Here is a 20,991-nt window from a genome sequence, read left to right as displayed (position 1 = left end):
ACATCTTATTTTTCGGTCTCTACATTCTCATCTGTTTTTTGCTTTTGCAATATTTTCAGTGCATCTTTTCTCCATTCTCTATCTTTTTCTTCTTCTTCTTCTTTCCTTCTTCTTCTTCTTTTTCTTTATCTTTTTCTTGTTTTTCGTATTCTCTTCCATTGTATTTTTCGGTCTCTACGTTTTCATCCCTTTTTTCCTCTCTCAATTTCCATTAAATCTTCTTTCCTTTTTCATATATTTTTTTCGATTTCATCTTCTCTGACTTTTTCTCCTACTTATAGTTTTTCTTTTTATTAGTCTTGTTCTATCTTATTATTATCTTACTCTCTCACATCTTATTTTTCGGTCTCTACATTCTCATCTGTTTTTTGCTTTTGCAATATTTTCAGTGCATCTTTTCTCCATTCTCTATCTTTTTCTTCTTCTTCTTCTTTCTTTTTTTTCTTCTTCTTCTTTTTCTTTAGCTTTTTCTTGTTTTTCGTATTCTCTTCCATTGTATTTTTCGGTCTCTACGTTTTCATCCCTTTTTTCCTCTCTCAATTCCCATTAAATCTTTTCTCCTTTTTTATAGAATTATATTTTTCGACTTCATCTTCTCTGACTTTTCCTCCTTCTTATCCTTTTTCTTTTTATTATTCTTGTTCTATCTTATTATTATCTTACTCTCTCACATCGCATATTTCGGTCTCTACTTTTTCATCTGTTTTTCCTTTTGCAATTTTCAGTGCTATATATTATTCTTCTCCTTCTCCTTCTTTTTTTTAATCTTATTCTTGTTTTTCGTATTCTCTTTCATTGTATTTTTCGGTCTCTACTTTTTCATCCCTTGTTTCCTCTCTCAATTTCCATTGAATCTTTTCTCCTTTTTTATAAATATTATTTCTACTTCATCTTCTTCGTCTTTATCTCCTTCTTATCCTTTTTCTATTCATTATTCTTGTTTTTCTTATTCTCTTTCATTATATTTTTTGGTCTCTACTTTTTCATACGTTTTCCCTCTCTCAATTTCCATTAAATCTTTTCTCCTTTTTTATATATATTTTTCGACGTCATCTTCTCTGACTTTTCCTCCTTCTTATCCTTTTTCTTTTTATTATTCTTGTTTTTCTTATTATCTTTCATTATATTTTTCGGTCTCTACTTTTTCATCCGTTTTTCCCTCTCTTAATTTCCTTTGCATCTCTCTCCTTTTTCATATTTTTTCTTCGACTTGATCTGCTCTGTCTCTTTCTTCTTCTTATCCTTTCTCTTTCTATTATTCTTGTTTTTCTTATTCTCTCTCATCGTATTTTTCGGTCTCTACTCTTTCATCTGTTTATCCCCACTCAATTTCCTTCACATCTTTCTCCTTTTTCATCTTTTTTTCTCCATTTTCTTTATCTTTTCCGTCAGATTATTTTTTATCTTCTCTTTTTTTTCTTCTTATTCTTGTTTTTACTATACTCTTCCATCGTATTTTTCGGTTTGTACTTTTTCATCTGGTTTTTCCTCTCTCAATTTCCATCGGATTTTCAAAAATATTTGTTCTTCCTCTTCATATTCTTTTTCTTCTTCAATATATGATTATTCTTCTTTGTCGTTTTCTCCTTCTTATTCTCCTCTTTTTCATATTATCTTCCATAGTATTTCTCGGTCACTACTTTTTCATCCGTTTTCCCTCTCTCAATTTCCATTGCATCTTCTCTCCTTTTTTTATTTTTGTTCTTTATCTTTTTCATCATATTATTTTTTTCCTCCTTCATCGTCTTTATCTTCCTCTTGTTCTCATTTTCCTTATTCCACTTCACTGTATTTTTCGTCTTCTACCCTTTCATCTGTATATACCTATTTCAATTTTTCAATGTATCGTTTCCCCTTTCTCATTTCCATCGTATTATTTTCCTTATTTCTATCCTTGTCCAGTCTACTCTGTTTGAAAAATAGGGATGTGATCATATTTCCTATTTCTATCTTCATTTTCTTCCTCTTAATTATTTCCTTATTAATATTGTTCCTCAACCTTTTTCATAATTTTAAAACTGTTTTCTCCTGTCAATTTTTCTTTTCTTTATTTTCTTTTCTCTTTCTTTCGCCCACCTTCTCCATTCACCTCTCATATTTTCTCTTAACCTCTTTCATAATTTTAAAACTGTTTTCACCTATCAATTTTTTCTTTTCTCTTTTTTCCCATCTCTTTCTCTGGCCCAGCTTCTCCATTTACCTCTCCCTTGTTTCAACTTCCTCGTTTCTTCCTCATTTCAACTTTTCTTCTAAACCTGTTTCATTTTTCAGTTTTTCATAATTTCAAAAATGTTTCCTCCATTCACTTTTTTCTGTTCTCCCTTCTCTTTCTCTCACCCAGCTTCTCCATTTACCTCTCCCTCGTTTCCACTTCCTCGTTTCTCCCTCATTTCAACTTTTCTTCGAAACTTGTTTCATTTTTCAGTTTTTCATAATTTCGAAAATGTTTCCTCCTTTCACTTTTCTCCCTTCTCTTTCTCTCACCCAGCTTCTCCATTCACCTCTTCCTCGTTTCCACTTCCTTGTTTCTTCCTCATTTCAACTTTTCTTCTAAACCTGTTCCATTTTCACTTTCTTATAATTTTAAAAATGTTTCCTCCTCTTAATCTCATCCTTCCTCTGTTTTCTATTCTCTCTCTCTCACCCAGCTTCTCCATTTACCTCCTCCTCGTTTCCACTTCCTCATTTCCACTTTTCTTCTAAACCTGTTCCATTTTTCAGTTTTTCATAATTTCGAAATTTTTCCTCCTTTCTCTGTTCTCCCCTCTCTTCCACTCACCCATCTTCTCCATTCACCTATCCCAGTTTTCACTTCCGCTTCCACTTCCTCGTTCCCTCGTTCCACCCCGTCCATTCCCCAGTTTCTTTTCGCGACCGCTTCGCGGCTCGCCAACGTTGCATACAGAAAAAGTGAAATCGTTTATCTCGAATTGCAGCTTGCAACGAGATTGTGGGTAAGAGGTGGGTAATGTGGGGGGTGGGTGGGTCCAGGGGTTGGAGAAGGAGGTCGGTGGGTATAAGATTTAGAAGGCGAAGCCTAGGGGCCAACTTGAGAGCTAATATTGATCGCGAGTCTCCTTGTGTTAGCACAAAATTAGTCAGATCTCTCTCTGTTTTGCTCTGCTCCACAGCCGCTGACGAATATCCCCCTCTCACCCTTTTTCTCCCACCCCCAGCCAGGTCTGCGCTGCTCTGAAACAAAAACTGCGCGACGTGTATTATTTCTAATGCATGGATATGAACGCTCTGAGGCTCCATCTCTCACCCGTGTTCTGCTCTCACCTCTCTCTCATTCCCGACTTATCTATATCGATAAAAACTGGTCTCAGTAACCCACTGTACTCTCTGAATCTTCTAGAGAGAGAGCGCTCTCTCCTCCACCAACTCCTCCTCAGCCTCCTCCTCCTCCTACTCCTCCCATTCCTCCACCTCCTCCAACTCCTTCTCCTCAATAATAATAATCAAGAATACTGCTTATCAAGTGAAGAGTGAATAACTATATATCTATAACATTACTATAGAGTTAATAAGATAATTATTATCCATTAAAAAATCTTCCTTGTTTTTGAGTATTTTTGAGAATTGACCTCGCACATCTTTAATTTGAGGGTGCTGAATCCGAATCTGAAATCGCGAATTCTCTATCTTCATTTTGAAGCGATTTAGGTTTTGATGGATAGATGAGACATAATCGTTTCCTAGAATAATTGACGCAAACCTGGCTGAGATTGATGGAAGGGTTTGGTTTATATTAATCTTCATATTGCCCGGTCCACACGACAACGATATTGGCGCAAACCTGCCAGGTTTGCGCTAAGTTTGCGTCGTGTAGACGAGAGATCGTTGTGAATTAATGAGGTTTGAAGGTTTGTGCTTTTTTCGATCAATTTCAACCAAGTTTGCGTCGTGTAGACGAGAGATCGTTGTGAATTAATGAGGTTTGATGGTTTGTGCTTTTTTCGATCAATTTCAACCAAGTTTGCGTCGTGTAGACGGGAGATCGTTGTAAATTTCTGAGGTTTGAAGGTTTTTGCTTTCTTCGATCAATCTCAGCCAGGTTTGCGTCAATTCTTCTAGGAAACGATTAAGTCTCATCTATCCATCAAAACGCTTCAAAATGAAGATAGAGAATTCGCGATTTCAGATTCGAATTCAGCACCCTCAAATTTAAAAGGTGCGAGGTCAATTCTCGAAAATACTCGAAAACAAGGAAGTTTTTTTAATGGATAATGATATTATCTTATTTACTTTATAGTAATGTAATAGATATAGTTATTCACTCTTCACTTGATAAGCACTATTCTTGATTATTATTATTGAGGAGAAGGAGGAGAAGTGGGAGAAGTGGGAGGAGGAGGAGAGGATGAGTAGGTGAAGGAGGAGCAGGTGGTGGAGGAGGAGTAGTAGTTAGCGGTGTGGAGGGTTGAGGAGGTGGAGGAGAAGGTCGATGAGGAGGAGGAGTGTTGAGGAGGAGGAGGAGGAGGCTTGAGCTACTATTCATCTCTAGTTTATAAACACTTAAAGACTTCGTATAGAATTTATATATGGTTTAGTTTATAATACAGGTTTGTGTTAAAGTTGGTGTCGTGTGAACTGAGGTTTGAGCAAACTTGCCTCATTTGCGTAAACCTGACTTTGAGTCAGGTTTGCGCAAATATCGTTGTCGTGTAGACCCGGCATTCTAGAGAGAGAGCGCTCTCTCCCTATCAAGAGTGTGTTACCCTCTGAGTCTTCTAGAGAGAGAGCGCTCTTTTCCTTTCTTTTTATCGAGAGATAGAGATATCCCTCTCTCTCTATCGACCACAACCGAAGCCGGTCACATTTTGCTCAGCTGACTGGATACTTGAGAGTCTGTTGAATAACTTTTCGAGTTGTGCCACTGAAAAGACATATCTACTTCACAGAAATCGATGTGCCCCTCTCATGAATGCACTATGAAAAATCTCAATACATCCCATCTCGACAAATTGAGATCTCGAGTTCCGATAGACTCTATTCTATGTACTTTTATTTGGTATATTCAATGGGTCGTTTCAATGAAAGCCTGCAATTACTGATACTAGGATACGAGTCAGCTGCATAATCTACTGTATAGCATACGAAGATATCCTTGACTCCTAGATGTTTGGATTAGAAGTTTCTAAACAAATTGGACGTTTTTACATTTTTACTTTCCTTTAACTTCGATTGAGAACTTTATCAATGACAAAAATTTGTAGTTTCATTTGCAATCAATTCATGATTCTTTTCAATTTATTTCGTAAGTTTAATCGGCGGTTGATAGAGATGTAAACCATAGTTTTAAACAATTCAAACTCTTTTCAGAGCCTACAAAATGTTGATTTTCTAACCGGTATTTTTGTAATCTATCCAACGTAGATCGGGAACTACTTCATTAATCTATATAAGTTTCATGTACAATCAATTACTTTTTCTCAATTCATTTCGTAAGTTTAAACGGCGATTGATATAGATGTAAACCATCGTTTTCGGTACACTTTTCTCGAATTGGATAATCTTTTTCAAATATAATTGTTATAAGTTCATAATACGAGTGGAAAAAGTGGCAACTGGAGCCTAATAAGCGAGCTATGGGTTGTTGAAAGTGCTAACTCCTTTTTCTTTCCAGATCATAAACGGTTTCGAATTTTCCATTGATGTTTTTTCAATACATTCATTATATCATTGGCTTTGTTATAATATGTGTTTTTTCGCGATTTATGCCAAGATAGACAAGTTATGGAATTTACCAAAAATGTAACTTATTTATTCATGAACGATATAGGGAATAAAATGTTTTAGTTTGGAAAGATACATTTTTTTAATTTAAGAGAAGTTCTGTTTATATAGTCGAAACCGTTTATGATCTGGAAAGTTAGCACTTCAACAACCCATAACTCGCTTATTAGACCACTTAAACAATTCGGTTCCAACTTTTTCTCACTCTTATAGTTATCTTAACAATTATATTGAAGAAGATTATCCAATCGCTTATTAGACCACTCGCTTCATCAACCCATAACTCGCTTATTATTTCACAAAAATTTCAGTTTCCCCTTTTTCTCACTCTTATAATAATCTTAACAATTATATTGAAAAAGATTATCCAATTTTAAAAAAGTGTACCAAACAGCCTTAAACAATTCAAACTCATATCAGAGTCTACAAAATGTTGATTTCCTCACCGGTATGCTTGTAATCTATCCAACGTGGACCGGGAACTTCATTAATGAAAGAATATCAGTTTCATGTACAATCAATCACTTTTTCCTATCAATTCCGTAAGTTTAATCAGCGATTTTTATGGATGTTAGCTATCATTTTCCAGTGATGTACCTGGTGGATTGAAATCCCCTCCAAGCCTACAAAATATTGAATCGTCTCAAGAGACTCATGAAGCACTCAACACATTGTTCAGAGCCGCAGGTCCTAAAAGCCCGTTAGTGCTGCCTTAATTGCAAGTTGTGTGATAGCAGTATTCGAAATTTGATACGCTGACAATATAGGTTTACACATCTATGGAAATTCCATCATTGATGAGAATCCGAAGGTACGAGTGAACTGCAGGGTTTTCTAGAGCATCGACATATAGCTGTTTGGATTTTCCAAAATCTTTTTTCCTCAATCTCCAATACTGTTTCTAATTTGATGAATGAGAAGAGAAGATAAAGTTACCGCATTGTATATCCAATTATTGATTCCTTCCAATTATGGATCACCTCCACCTTATTTCATGATATTGGTTCATGTGAATATTACAAATATTTTGCGTTTACCTTATGATACATGGAAACGATGGATGTAAATTGGTCACTACAGTATTCTTCAGTGTTCTAAAATTGTTGAATCAATGAAATTGATGAAATTGTTTAACTGCTGTCAAATGAAATTGCTGTCAAATGAAATCAATGGAATTGTTCAATTGGAATCAATGGAATTGCTGTCAAATGAAATCAATGAAATTGCTGTCAAATGGAATCAATGAAATTGTTTAATTGAAATCGATGAAATTGTTTAATTAAATCAATGAAATTGCTGTCAAATGAAATCAATGAAATTGCTGTTAAATGAAATCAATGAAATTGCTGTCAAATGAAATCAATGAAATTGCTGTCAAATGAAATCAATGAAATTGTTTAATTGAAATCAATGAAATTGCTGTCAAATGAAATCAATGGAATTGCTGTCAAATGAAATCAATGGAATTGCTGTTAAATGAAATCAATGAAATTGCTGTCAAATGAAATCAATGAAATTGCTGTCAAATGAAATCAATGAAATTGCTGTCAAATGAAATCAATGAAATTGCTGTCAAATGAAATCAATGAAATTGTTTAATTGAAATCAATGAAATTGCTGTCAAATGAAATCAATGGAATTGCTGTCAAATGAAATCAATGAAATTGCTGTTAAATGAAATCAATGAAATTGCTGTCAAATGAAATCAATGAAATTGCTGTTAAATGAAATCAATGAAATTGCTGTCAAATGAAATCAATGAGATTGTTGAATCGATGAAAGAAAATTGGTCAGTACAGTATCCTTTTTGTATTGTGAAATCGTTGAACATAATTATCTTATAAGTCACAAGGTGTCGACCTTTCAATGATACACAAGAATAGTCCGATGGAAAATGGATCAGACATATCCCCCTCACCTCTTTCCATTGACCAATTTGTCAGGTGTATTATAAAAAAAATTGATTGATTCTCATCTATAATAAACTGTGAACAACGTTAGTTGATTCTTATTTGGCAACGTTGCACTTATCCATTCCAATTTCCATCGGACTATTCTCATGCGATTGACATTAGTGATTGTGAGGGAACGGGAAATGGAGAGACCAGGGTCATGATACCCAGTTAATAGTATAGATTACATCTGAACTGCAATACTAAATCTTGAAAACAATTTACAATCGGAAATTTCTATTATTTTCAAAGTTGAAATTATGCAAATTTAAAACAAATCTTTCTCTAAGTTCGAGATTAAGACAATATACCAATTTTCCCAAATTAATTGACCGAGCGAAGTGAGGTCTAAGATTCAAGTCGACGGTTTGGCATTTCTCTTAATGTTTAAATGTTTATATGGTTTTTTGTTGTGCATTTACGGCGAAACGCAGTAATCGATTTCCATGAAATTTGACAGGTATGTTCCTTTTTAAATTGCGCGTCGACGTATATACAAGGTTTTTGGAAATTTTGCATTTCAAGGATAATATAAAAGGAAAAAGGAGCCTCCTTCATACGCCAATATTACTGTAAAAATAGAATTATTCATCATAAATCAGCTGTCTAGTGGACTATAATACTACCCGTTCAAAAACATCGAACATCTTGAAAATTTATCTTTCCATCAACGTTAGTAGACAGTTTACTATAATACTACCCGTTCAAAAACATCCAACATCTTGAAAATTGTATCTTTCCATCAACGTTGTAGACAGTTGCTGCCAGACCTGATAACAGCGCTCACACTCACATTCCGGGACGACACGTCACGGTACTATAGGACAGAAAGCTCTATATTTATTTAGGATTTTTTCTAGACATTTTAAATTGATAAATGATTTATTAATTTTTGAGAAAACATAACAACAGGTCAATGTAACTTACTGAGCACGAGGTCTACTGTTCACAGGACTACTAGTAAAGAGGCAGCTCTCGGTCTCCCTCCCTACAGTTCCATACTAGAAAGATTGATCTTATTCATCCATCCAAGTATATTATTATACGTAACCAAAACCATCTCATTTTAGAAGTAATGCTTAAATTTGGACCTGTCAATGGATGTTCAGAACTGTTCTGAATAACTTTTATAAATACGCTCAAAATCGACGGTTTCGTAATTTTCCGGTTGAGCAACAGCTGTTGATTTATGAAGGTTTAGCTCTAATGCCATTGGCAGTGATACGCTCAAATATAGTCATGATAATAAGTCTAGACAACTACAGCCAATGGAGAGAAACTTTGTAATTAACGGAACAAAAGGATGATATGGGAAATAAAACCAGTGAATAAAACATTGTATTTTCCCTGTTTTTAACTGAACTTGGGAACTTCAACATTCCTTTAGTCAGGTTCACGTTATAATGGCAGTGTTTAATTAGCAATGGTATTGCTATCCTTTTCTATAGCGGATAGCGCTATCTCTTTCTCGCTCTGCTCTGTTGCCAGATCGTCTTTTAACAACCTAAATTAGTAATTAATTAACAAAATATTTCATCTTAGGGCCGTTTACAGAGTCAAAGCTTGAACTCGATTTAATCAGCTGGTGGCTTGAACTCAAAATATAACAAACTAGACTTGATATGGATTTAATCCAGTTTAAAATAGAATTTAGTTTGAACGGTCACTGTACAAACGGCCCAGTGCAATCATAAAATTCATTATGGAATTATTGAAAAATATAATTTCTTGCTTAATAAAATATGATTGATCATTTTAAAGGAGAATGAACAGTTAATATCATACAATAAACCTTTATTAGCTACCTTCTATAGAAGGCATTGACAAGACAAAGGATCGGCAACGTTGTTCTGCTATCTTTCTCCACTGCCATTATAACGTGGACCTCACTATAGCAATTTATTCTCGGAAAAACTGAGAGATTTTAAATACCACTTTATGGAAACACAGAAATACGAAAACTAAAACAAAGAAGAGAGGTAGAACAAAATTGATAGGAAGGGAAAAGTCAATTGTCATATTTTCTGATTTAACATTTTTTTAAATCTTTCTCGCTTTGCTCTGTTTTCAGATCGTTTTTTTAACACTCTGAATTAGAAATTAATTAACATATTATTTCATCTTAATCATGAAAATTCATTATGAAATTATTGAAAAATATAATTTCTTGCTTAATAAAATATAATTGGTTATTTTAAACGAGAATGAACAGTTAATATCGCATCAATAAACCTGTATTGGCTACCTTCTATAAAAGGCATTGACAAGACAAAGGATCGGCAACGTTGTTCTGCCATCTTTCTCCACTGCCATTACAACGTGGACCTCACTATAGCAATTTATTCTCGGAAAAACTGGGAGATTTTAAATACCACTTTATGGAAACACAGACATACGAAAACTAAAACAAAGAAGAGATGTAGAGCAAAACTGATAGGAAGGGAAAATTTGCTTTTATTCAACCCAGACACTCGTCTACCACAACATCAGCTTCACTACAACACATCGATGTTTATCCTGTGGTATTTCGAGTTTTAAATTCCTCTCCAGTTTTCCCAAGAATAAATTAGCCAGAAGTGCTAAAACTCAATTCGCAGGTTGAGTTGAGAACGCGGAAAAGAGAATGTTTTAGAGTGACGCCCACGATCAACGATTCTCCATTGTTTCCTCCCTACTTTTCCATGAACGCCTCGACAGAACATGTTCAAGTATCGTTAAGTGGTTCCACTAATCCTCAGCACTAAACGAGACATGGGAAGCTGTATAATAACTGGAAGCATCCATCCTTCGTACTTCAACAAAGTTCAAATTAATTATAACTAGACCTCCGGCTGAACTACTCCCTATCAGGATATAGATGCCTTGTTAGAAGCAATTATAGTCTACAATAGGAGAGGGTATTTAACAAAGAACTACGGTTTTGAACACATGCAACTGACAGATTCAATTAGGCTATGCATGAATATCAACTCATGAAATGAAGATATTAAAATGGTTTGATGGAGTTTAATATAGAATGATGAATGAATAAGAATTTAGAAACGCAAAAAAAGAAATGATCTATTCTATAATAAAGTAAAGAATATTGTAGGTATTTTGTTTGGAATTGTGGAAGCAAAAGGCTGCCAAATTCAAATTGAGGAGGATCTAATCAATACTTCTTATTAATGAATTGAAAAGAAAAATCAATATGATACTGTGAGGTTTTAAAGTATTGTCTTCTTCAGTTATCCTATAATATTAAGCGAGCAATTTCTGTATATCTGTTTATATCTAGTTATCTGGTTATTTGGTTATTTTTATATCTGGTCATTTATGTTCAACGGATCTCGAGAACGGCTCAAACGATTTTCACGAAATTTGGAACATAGTAGGTTTATGATATGAAAATTAGATTGCACTTGGTCTCATCCTTGGTAAAACTTGCTGAACGACATTAAAAGGATAATTCATCCTTGGCTGGAACAGCTGAGACTTTCGTCGTCTGTGGATAGTAAAAAGTGAGCGAGCGATTCTGTGGAAAATCAAAATTTATTTGGTTATTTTTATATCTGGTCATTTATGTTCAACGGATCTCGAGAACGGCTCTAACGATTTTCACGAAATTTGGAAAGTAGTAGGTTTATGATACAAAAATTCGATTGTACTAGGTCGCATCCTTGGGAAAACTCGCTGAACGACATTAAAAGGATAATTCATCCTTGGCTGGAACAGCTGAGACTTTCGTCGTCTGTGGATAGTAAAAAGTGAGCGAGTGATTCTGTGGAAAATCAAAATATCGCATCCCCGGAATTCATAAGCTGACGTGTAGCCAGCTGTAAAATATGAACACGATCATTTTAGAGAACTGTGTTTTGTTTATCAATTAATAAAAATAACGAGCGAAGCTCGTGGCCCCGATATTACTATGATAAAGTAATAGTTATTTGTGCAACTAGTGCGCAAAGTGTCAGTTTGCTGCACCGAAAGAAACGTTTACGCCCGAGCCGTAGGCGAGGGCGGAATGGTTTCTTGAGTGCAGCAGAGGAACTTTGCGCACGTATTTCACATTAAGTTTTTCCTACAGTTACCATTGAATATGAAAAGTGGGTAATTATGGGTAAAATTGCCTGAAATGCATCAAATGTTTTTCTGTGTAATTTTATTATTGATAAAAACCTTAATTTATTGTCAAATTGAATAAAAATGTTGTCCTTGGTTATAATATCTACTTAATAATTAGCGCGTTGTGCTTGGTTGCACCTCTGCTCACTATAGCAGCCCAGTCACTGTTACCAACTTCATTTTGATTTTGCTGCACTGTTGCTCCATATAACCTACTAAGTATTTTGCGTTGCCATGTTGCAAATCTGGAGTGCAGAAAAATTTTTCCCGCACTAGAGCGGAAAAGTGATTCTTTGCGTTCTGTAATCAGTGCAGCAATGGCCACTTTTCAACGTAACTGTAGGAAAAGAATATTGTAGGTATTTTGTTTGGAATTGGGGAAACAAAAGGCTGCCTGATTCAAATTGAGGAGGATCTAATCAATGAATACGGAAAAAATCAATATGATACTCTGAGGTTTTCAAGTATTTTGTCTTCTTCAGTCAGCTATACTATAATAAAGGAATGAACTGGCTCATACAGTACTTGTACGGGATAAGAAAATAATTATTTTTAGGCTGCCTAATTCAAATTGAGGAGGATCTAATTAATGAATAGGAAAAAAATCAATATGATACTCTGAGGTTTTCAAGTATTTTATCTTCTTCAGTTAGCTATACTATAATAAAGGAATGAACTGGCTCATACAGTACTTGTACGGGATAAGAAAATAATTATTTTTAGGCTGCCTGATTCAAATTGAGGAGAATCTAATCGATAATAAAATTAATGAATTGAAAAAAATCAATATGATACTGTGAGGTTTCCAAGTATTATGTCTTCTTCAGTTATCTATACTATAAATAAAGGAAGGAACTGGCTTATACAGTACTTGTACGGGATAGGAAAATAATTATGTTTGACGTATCATCACGTCTGAACTACTGGACTGATCAACTTGAAATTTTGCATATAGGCTCTCAATCAACCGAGGATGGTTATAGGCCTATTTTCAATTCTTCAAGATTTCATTACAAGTTTTCAGTTTGTCAAGTTTTAAAATAAACCCTTGCGGAGCACGGGTTACCTGCTAGTATTGAATAAAAAGACTAAGAATTTGTCAATTTATGTTGAACTAAAACCAGAGACAAACAAGTAAACAAGACATAAACTTACGGTTATCTTTTCTCTATGCTAAAACTAAATACAAGAGCAGCAGAATTTATACTAGTAGGCGAGTACCGCTATTGGTCAAGGACATGAACGTCTGCCATTGGCCCAGCTAGACAGTCTCCTCCCACTTAACAGTGCACATAATAGAAACGTAACCAAAACGGCGGTTTAAGCAACTCGCCATGATAACAAATTTGTTGTTATCACGCATTGTTTTTTATTAGCCACGGTTTCAGATATCTACCAAGATTCTGAATTATTTTTCAATTTCTGAGACTATTAAACAATATAATAGTGATGATAATTACCCACAATGAAAACACAAATAATATTTTGCCTATAGTGACGTCAATGTTATAATGGCAGTGTGTGATTTGCAATGATGCTGTTATCCTTGTCTATCATTCAACAAAGCATATGACGCTATCTCTTTCACGCTTTGCGATGTTGCCACATCGTTTATCAACAATGTAGAAATTCAACTAATTGACAAAAATATTTAATCTCAATGATGAAAGTTTATTATTACATCTTTAAAAAATATATTTTCTTGAAAAATAAAATATTATTAACTATTTTTAACAATAATGAACAGTTAAATTAATCTGATATACCAGTATCAGCTGTTTGGGTGGCATGGCTGAGATCTGGCAACCCTTTTCTCCTATCTCCCTACACTGCCATTATAACGTGGACCTCACTATAATAACACGAGTTTATTTTGTGAGAATAATGAACATGTCTCGACACTGAAGTTGACACCATAGGTGTCGAAACCTTGTTTCACATAACAAGTTTGCTATTACTCCGAAATGAATTCTTGATATGATATAATAGCTTCGTGTTTTCATTAAATTAATTTCCAAGTATTGACCACGTTGAAATACAACTTTCCTAACAAAATAACCTCAGACTTGGAGAAACATTCGGCTCCGTGAACTTGTAGTGCACAAGCCCGAAAAAATTTGAAAAAAATTGACAATAAACTACGAATTTTGTCGGGCTTGTGCACTACAAGTTCACGGAGCCGAAACATTCAGTTCTATTTTGCCGCCAACATCACCAAAATCCCCCTAATATTGAGGGTGCATGGCTGCCCATCGTTGGAAAAAGATTTCAACTTTTTTTGAAATATGTTTCTCTATGACAGAAACTCAGATTTCATGGAGGGAAATTTTTTACATATGGATAGTGGTTCAGAAATGATGTGATTCTTTCACGATTGGCCTCTTTCCATTGCAAAATAATGCTCAAAAGCACTGAAGCTTCAAAAATAAAAATACATGAATTTCCCAGAGGAAGGTATTAAAGTATCCCTACAGAGGAGATGATGCGTGGAAATTTTTTCCAGTAAAATAGCAGCAGGTGGTACAAGAGTATCCGAATCCGATATTCCAATAACGCATTTCACAGGCTTCAACACTGAGGCTACTCTGAACATAATCTCTGCAAAATTCAGAGAGAGAGATTGGAGAATCAACGAAGCCAGACACTGTGAAATTCTGCAGGATTCAAAGACAGAATAATACCTGAGAAATAAGAGCAATATCGACAAATTGAATGTTGAGACTGAATAGAGTGACTGCTTAAACAGGAATCAGAGATAAAAGCAATTTCGGCGAACTGAATGTAGAGAGCGAAGCTGATTTGCGTCAATAAGTATTTTCCAATGTCAGAGGAAATTTATTTGCAATATGAATTCGAGAGTATGATGAATATTCAACTTCATAACTGCTTGTTTGTTGGATTTAGAGAGAGTCTATGGAAGAGTCAACTCTAAGCCGAGCTCATTACTCATAACTCATTACTGTTTAGTGATGAAACATTAGATGAATGAACTGATTGGAAAATCACATGATTATTGTCATCTTATTATAGAGTTTATTATTTGTAGAGACTAACTTGCTCTCATTCTCTAGTCATTTTGATGTTCATTCGCACAACACAAGAAACAGGTTGAACCTTAGAAACGAATATTGTCGGTACAAATCTAGTCATATTAGTTTTAGGGCTTGTGCAATCAGTTACCGTTACATATTAGAGGCTTACTAGTGAGTGAATATAAACTTAAAATTAAGGATTTTCTTATAAGAAACTGTTTTTATACCAATGATGAATATTTTGCCTTCAATATGGAGAATTTTTAAGACGTTGATGAGATTATTTCTTGTTGTTTTTATGTAGTATGATATTATATAATTATGTAATGATTCATGTAATTTTCTCATGACGTGGCCTATACAAATTGTAATTTGTCTTTGGCAATAAATGGATTTTGATTTGAGGATGATGATCATCTTTATCATTGAATTGATCTAATTTTTAAACATTAAATTGATCATCTAATCATTAGAAGATAATCATATTTATTATAGAGGATATTGTCTTCTTTTATCATCATAGATGATCATCTATTGTGACCTTATCAGATGGATTATATTGTGGTCTAACAGATACATTTCCAATGTGTATTCAATAAAATAAAGATTCTTAACCCTAAAGAGACACACTGGGGTGTTTCACACACCAGGGATTTTTTTTCTGTTCTGCAGTTGACAATATCAAACAGATGGGAATTTATACAGTCTAAATTAGGTTTGTTGTATTGTCAACTACTCTCCACCACTTCCAGTCAGTAATAGCATTCTACAAGGTCACCAGCTCATCTTGTTCTTTGTTTGGGGTGTCTAACACCCCAGAGTGTCTTTTACGTAGGACTTTTATCAAACACTTTTATTACAAAGATTTACTTGTATTGTCACTACGAATGTGGTATGGGATGATGGATAAGATTGGAATGAATGATATGATTCTCTACAACTTGAGATTCAAAACAATAAAATGAAGAGACGTGAGTTTTCGATGAAAACTCATTGGATAGGCTAAATGTCTGTCTGTCCGACTGTCCTAATACATAGGTAATACATTATGAGAATATGGAATAATCAAATGAGATAGATTTAGTCTATTCATTGAAAACTCTTTTCATTGGCAATGATCAAGCCATTCGTTCAAACCGGATTAGGAGCTCCAACACTTAGGTGGAACATACGTACTTCTAGAATTGGTATAAATATTAAAAAGCAGTGCTTTACTTTTGATTTCTGTATGCACTTGGAACAAAAATGATTAAGAAATGATGAAAAATGGCCCAATTACTTGTTTTTTTCATATTTTTCAAAGAAAAATGCAAAATTAAATTGGGGTGTTCAAACCCCAGTGTGTCTACTGTGTTAGCATAATGTAAGTGTGTCTCTGTAGGGAGATACCCTTCTGAAGAGATTGAGATTTCATAAGGGTATTTGATAATTCTTATTTCATGCCATCGATAATATTGTAGTAGCCCTCTATGAGGAAAAGTGCATATTCAAATTTTGAATTTACGGGATGATGAGAAAAATTTCATAATGTTATGCATGAGTAATTCAGAAAATACTGGAGTAGACTGTGAGTGGTTAAAGGATTTCACAGGTTAACAATGACTGATCGATTGCAATCTAGCTGATTATACTGTTTGGAAGATTGATATATAGATATAATCAATTTCTTGTAAATGATGAATTTCTATTGAAATGGTCTATTGAACTGATCTTTCCAACTGATCTATTGCAATCCGGCCGATTATACTGTTTAGAATATTAGCCTCCTCATATATTAGGTATTGTAGTCTAGTGACCCTTCGTCGATAGGCAAAGCTACAGGTCCCGGATCTTTATATGCTATCTTTTCTCTGCGTTGAAATTCACTCTCTGTATAGGAGGATGGGGTACTTACTTTATTTTACTTATGATATTGATGCTGACTGAATGACGGTTGCAGGCGACTGCTCACATCTGGGCCCGTCCTTCGTGAAGGAGCCTCGGAGCAGAGTGGATTTCGCAAACGAATCAGGCGCTCGGGTTGAATGCTCCGCGTCTGGGTCTCCACGGCCAACTGTCACCTGGCTCCACGTGGACGGCAAACCGGTCACCGGCATATCTCAGCTGCTAACCGTCGAGAAAAAGGAAGGAGAGGCTGAGGCAACGCTGTACTTTCCACCGTTCAAGGCCAGCTTGTATCGCCACGACGTGCATGCGACCATCTACCGCTGTCAGGCCACCAACATCGTGGGAACTATCATCTCTCGAGATGTCAAAGTGAAAGCAGGTACGTGTCATTAAATTTCACAATATTTAATCACATTTGCATGTTTTTTATTGTTTTCTAGGTGTATTTCGTTATAAGACTGTGCAAAGGCTAAAAATAAACTTTCTACTGGTGATATTTTTCAAAGTTTTCCGATTTGTATAAATAAAATCATGAAGCTATCAGGAAATAGTTATTTGTATATCTAGAGTGAAAAGTGCTGTTTTCCCTCAGGAAAAGTTTGAAGCCCGAGGCGAAGCCGAGGGCAACAATTTTCTGAGGGAGAAAAAACATTTTTCACTAGTGATATACACAACATTTTTCCTCCACCTACATTTTTATAAAAACTGCTAATAAAATAATTTTTAAAAACGTATGTGACCAAACAATGTGTTACAACATAATCTAAAAAGTAAACAGAAACAGCTGACTTGTAATCACAGTTCTCCTCCGACAGCACTATCTGTTGGCTAAAGTTGTAACAACAATGACAGCCAAAACTACAGCTATGATGAAGTTCCCGTTTCAAATTTGATTAGTCAATAAGTAATATTCGTTGGCTGATATTTTGAATAACATGGAATAAATAAAAATAATATATACATTTTTTTAGTATAGTGATATGAAGTTTGTAATAATAATTTCAGCATACAAACATAAATTTTATATATCGATCAAATGTCTGGTTGAGGTATTGAATTTAGTTGGTTTAATGACTACTCTATATGCTTCCTCATCTGAGCTTAGACCTTCTGACCTATTTCAAATGTACGTTTTCAAAATAGAGATGCTTCCCATGTTATTTAAATGGAGTCACTTTTACTCCCTAGGGAGTTTTTCTGTTTTTTAGTACCGAGAGCGAAAAAGTGACACTTTAGTATCATGTTTCAGGGAGTAAAGTAAGTACTTTTGACAGTAGGTGGAGGAAAACATTATTTTCTGATCAGGTGTATTTCGTTTTAAGACTGTGCAAAGGCTAAAAATAAACTCTCTACTGGTGATATTCTTCCAAGTTCTTTGATTCGAATATCATCAAACTATCAAAATTAAAAAGTTTTCTCGGGAAAACATTATTTTCTGATCACTTTTTGAAATATGAGCGCCTAAAGTTTAAATTCTTGGGACAGAATATTTCAAATTCGGTAAGAGATAAGATATTTAGAGGATACATTCTTCATGATTGGATAAAACCAATTTTTTTTTAAATATCAATTTTTGAGAGAGTAGAATAATTTACCAAAAATGAACAAAAATAACTTTTATTTGAATACCATGAAGATGGTATACTCTCTAAATAAATCTCATGGATTTTATCTCTTACCGAATGTGAGTGGAATGTTCTGTTCCAAAAATTTAAACTTCAGGCGCTATTTCAAGAAGTAATGATAAGAACATTTTTGAGAAAGTAGAATTTACCTCTAAATCTCATGGATTTTTTTTATCTCTTACCGAATGTGAAATGTTCTGTTCCAAAAATTTAAACTTCAGGCGCTCATATTTCAAGAAGTAATTAATTAATGATCAGAAAACTTTTTAATTCTGATAGTTTGATGATATACGAATCAAAAACTTGGTAAAATATCACCAGTAGAGTTTATTTTTAGCCTATGCACAGTCTTTAAACGAAATACAACCTGATCAGAAAATAATGTTTTCCTGATAGCTTGATGATTAATTAAATTATACAAATCGAAAAAAAATTATGATGATTATGATGATTATTATGATTGATACAAATCGAAAAACTTTGAAAAATATCACCAGTAGAGAAAGTTTATGATGATTATGATTATAATTGATACAAATCGATTTATACAAATCGAAAAACTTTGAAAAATATCACCAGTAGAGAAAGTTTATGATGATTATGATTGATACAAATCGATTTATACAAATCGAAAAACTTTGAAAAATATCACCAGTAGAGAAGGTTTATTTTTCAGCCTTTGCACAGCCTATTAGTATTAGTATCTAATTACATTAGTATTTAGTAGTATTAGTAGTGGTAAAACTATAATAAAATCAGATGGATGTAATCAGATGAGGAGGAGGAGGAGACAGGCACAAAGCTCGCTTGATTTAATTAAGATATCGAAAAGTACCAGGGCAGCAGAGAATGGAAGAGGTGAAAAAATCATAGCGGCTTGTGAAGCAGGTTGCCTATGCTTGTGACATACGGCGCTAGCAATACTCTAACTAACAAGCAAGCATTTCACTATAAATCTTCTTTTACTTGAAACATCTCCTGATTTCTACAGATATGATCCGAATCACTATCTAGTCATCAGTATATAGTGAAGTTCACGTTATGACAGTGAAAGATAGGAGAACAGCATTGCCGATTCACTGCCTTGCAACTGCGTTCATCTGTTTTTCTGTTCATCAGCTTACATTTTTTGATAACGTTTATCTAAACTTTTAATCATTTCATCCTTACTCATAATTCATATTTTCATATTTGACATATTTTACCAATTCATTTCATACTTACTAATTTACAAGAAAGTTTAATAGTGAATTTGAAATTGGAGTCACTGGATATTCAGGAACAATAAATAGTTTACCATACGATAACACTGATAACGGTGTATTTGATCTAATATTAACTGTTCAATCTTATTTGAATTGCTCAATCTATTTCAAATATTATAGTCTATCAATTATCAAATTATAAATTTCCATATCCTGCTATAGTGAGGTCCAAGCTATAATAACGGTATTTGATTTAACATTGGTGTTGCTATCCTTGTCTATCATTCGACAAAGCACATAGCGCTATCTTTTTCCAGCTTCGCAACGTTGCCGGATCGTTTTTCAACAATGGAGAAATATAGTCAATTATGAAAATATCCAACCTCCATTACGAAAATTTATTACTTGATCATTGATAATAGTATCTTGAGTCACAAGGACGGGAAGGGCCGTTTTGCAGGCGAGAATATTTCATTCGAGCTTTTCTCTTTACAGTCGAGTATGTTAGGACTCTACGGAGTCCTAATATCATCTGAGTAATTAATATACTAACTCAAATAATTAAAGAACTCATCTAAGAAGTTTCAAGTTATAAAAACTCATCTGAAATCTTATAATTTAGGCCTTTATTATTTTATTTGAGCTCGAAGGGTCTGTCTGTTATGAACTAGGCGCTACGGGCTAGATCATGTTCATAAAATGCAGTAACTCGAGCATAAGCAGGTAATGGTTTCTGTTTCTCAGCAATATTATTCTTTCTCAGATAAATATGACAAAAAATATTGTACGTAACTTGTACGGTAACTTATTTACTGCATTCGTATGATAATTCTGAAACATACATACAATCATACAGAACTCACAAACAGACCTGCATGTCCATGTGAGTGTTGTTTCAATTATATCTTTTTATATATTTTTTATACTGTAAATGCTGGAAACAAATAAATTTGTTTGTTTTTGTTTTACTTATGCGGTAAATTATCGTTACCGGACTTGTGACATAAAGTACTATTCTCGACGAATAATAATGTAATTGACTTTTTAAAACAAGAATGAAAGTTGATATGACATCAGATAAACAGTATCAGCTATCCTTGATATAAGGCAGTGAATCGGCAACGGTGTTCTCCTATATTTCTCCACTGCTATTATAACGTGCACCACACTATATGAACAAGCTCACCGTCTTCAGTCGGGGAATAGGCAGAATAGAGTAGCAACTGAATGGCGCACCGGCTGAAATAATAATTTGATGAAGACTACTCTCTGTGGCCTCTGTGGTGTAATCCCACGGTGCTTACCTCAAAGAACACGCAGCAAAGTCTTAAGTGATAAATTATGTAGGCGTTTTCCATTTTTCAATAAGACTTCTTTGATGCGTTATGGTGAGAGAAGCTTGGAAGAGAATTCATAATATTGTTAGCTCGTACAAAGTTAGGCCTCC

At 34.3% G+C, this 20,991-nt stretch overlaps 1 protein-coding gene across 1 annotated transcript in view; it reads left to right on the top strand.

Moving 5' to 3' along the window:
- LOC111050816 (Down syndrome cell adhesion molecule-like protein Dscam2) overlaps positions 1-20,991 on the top strand; it is a gene marked incomplete in the record, with an annotated part of 322,193 nt that overhangs the window by 107,514 nt on the left and 193,688 nt on the right. Inside the window, 1 exon segment of the mRNA XM_039442229.1 lies at positions 16,767-17,093. Coding sequence (XP_039298163.1) covers positions 16,767-17,093 — 327 coding nt within the window.

This window comes from Nilaparvata lugens, chromosome X, assembly GCF_014356525.2.
Source record: "Nilaparvata lugens isolate BPH chromosome X, ASM1435652v1, whole genome shotgun sequence".
Taxonomy (NCBI): domain Eukaryota; kingdom Metazoa; phylum Arthropoda; class Insecta; order Hemiptera; family Delphacidae; genus Nilaparvata; species Nilaparvata lugens.
Note: the sequence above shows the minus strand (reverse complement) of the source record. Positions and strands in the feature narration are given on the sequence as shown.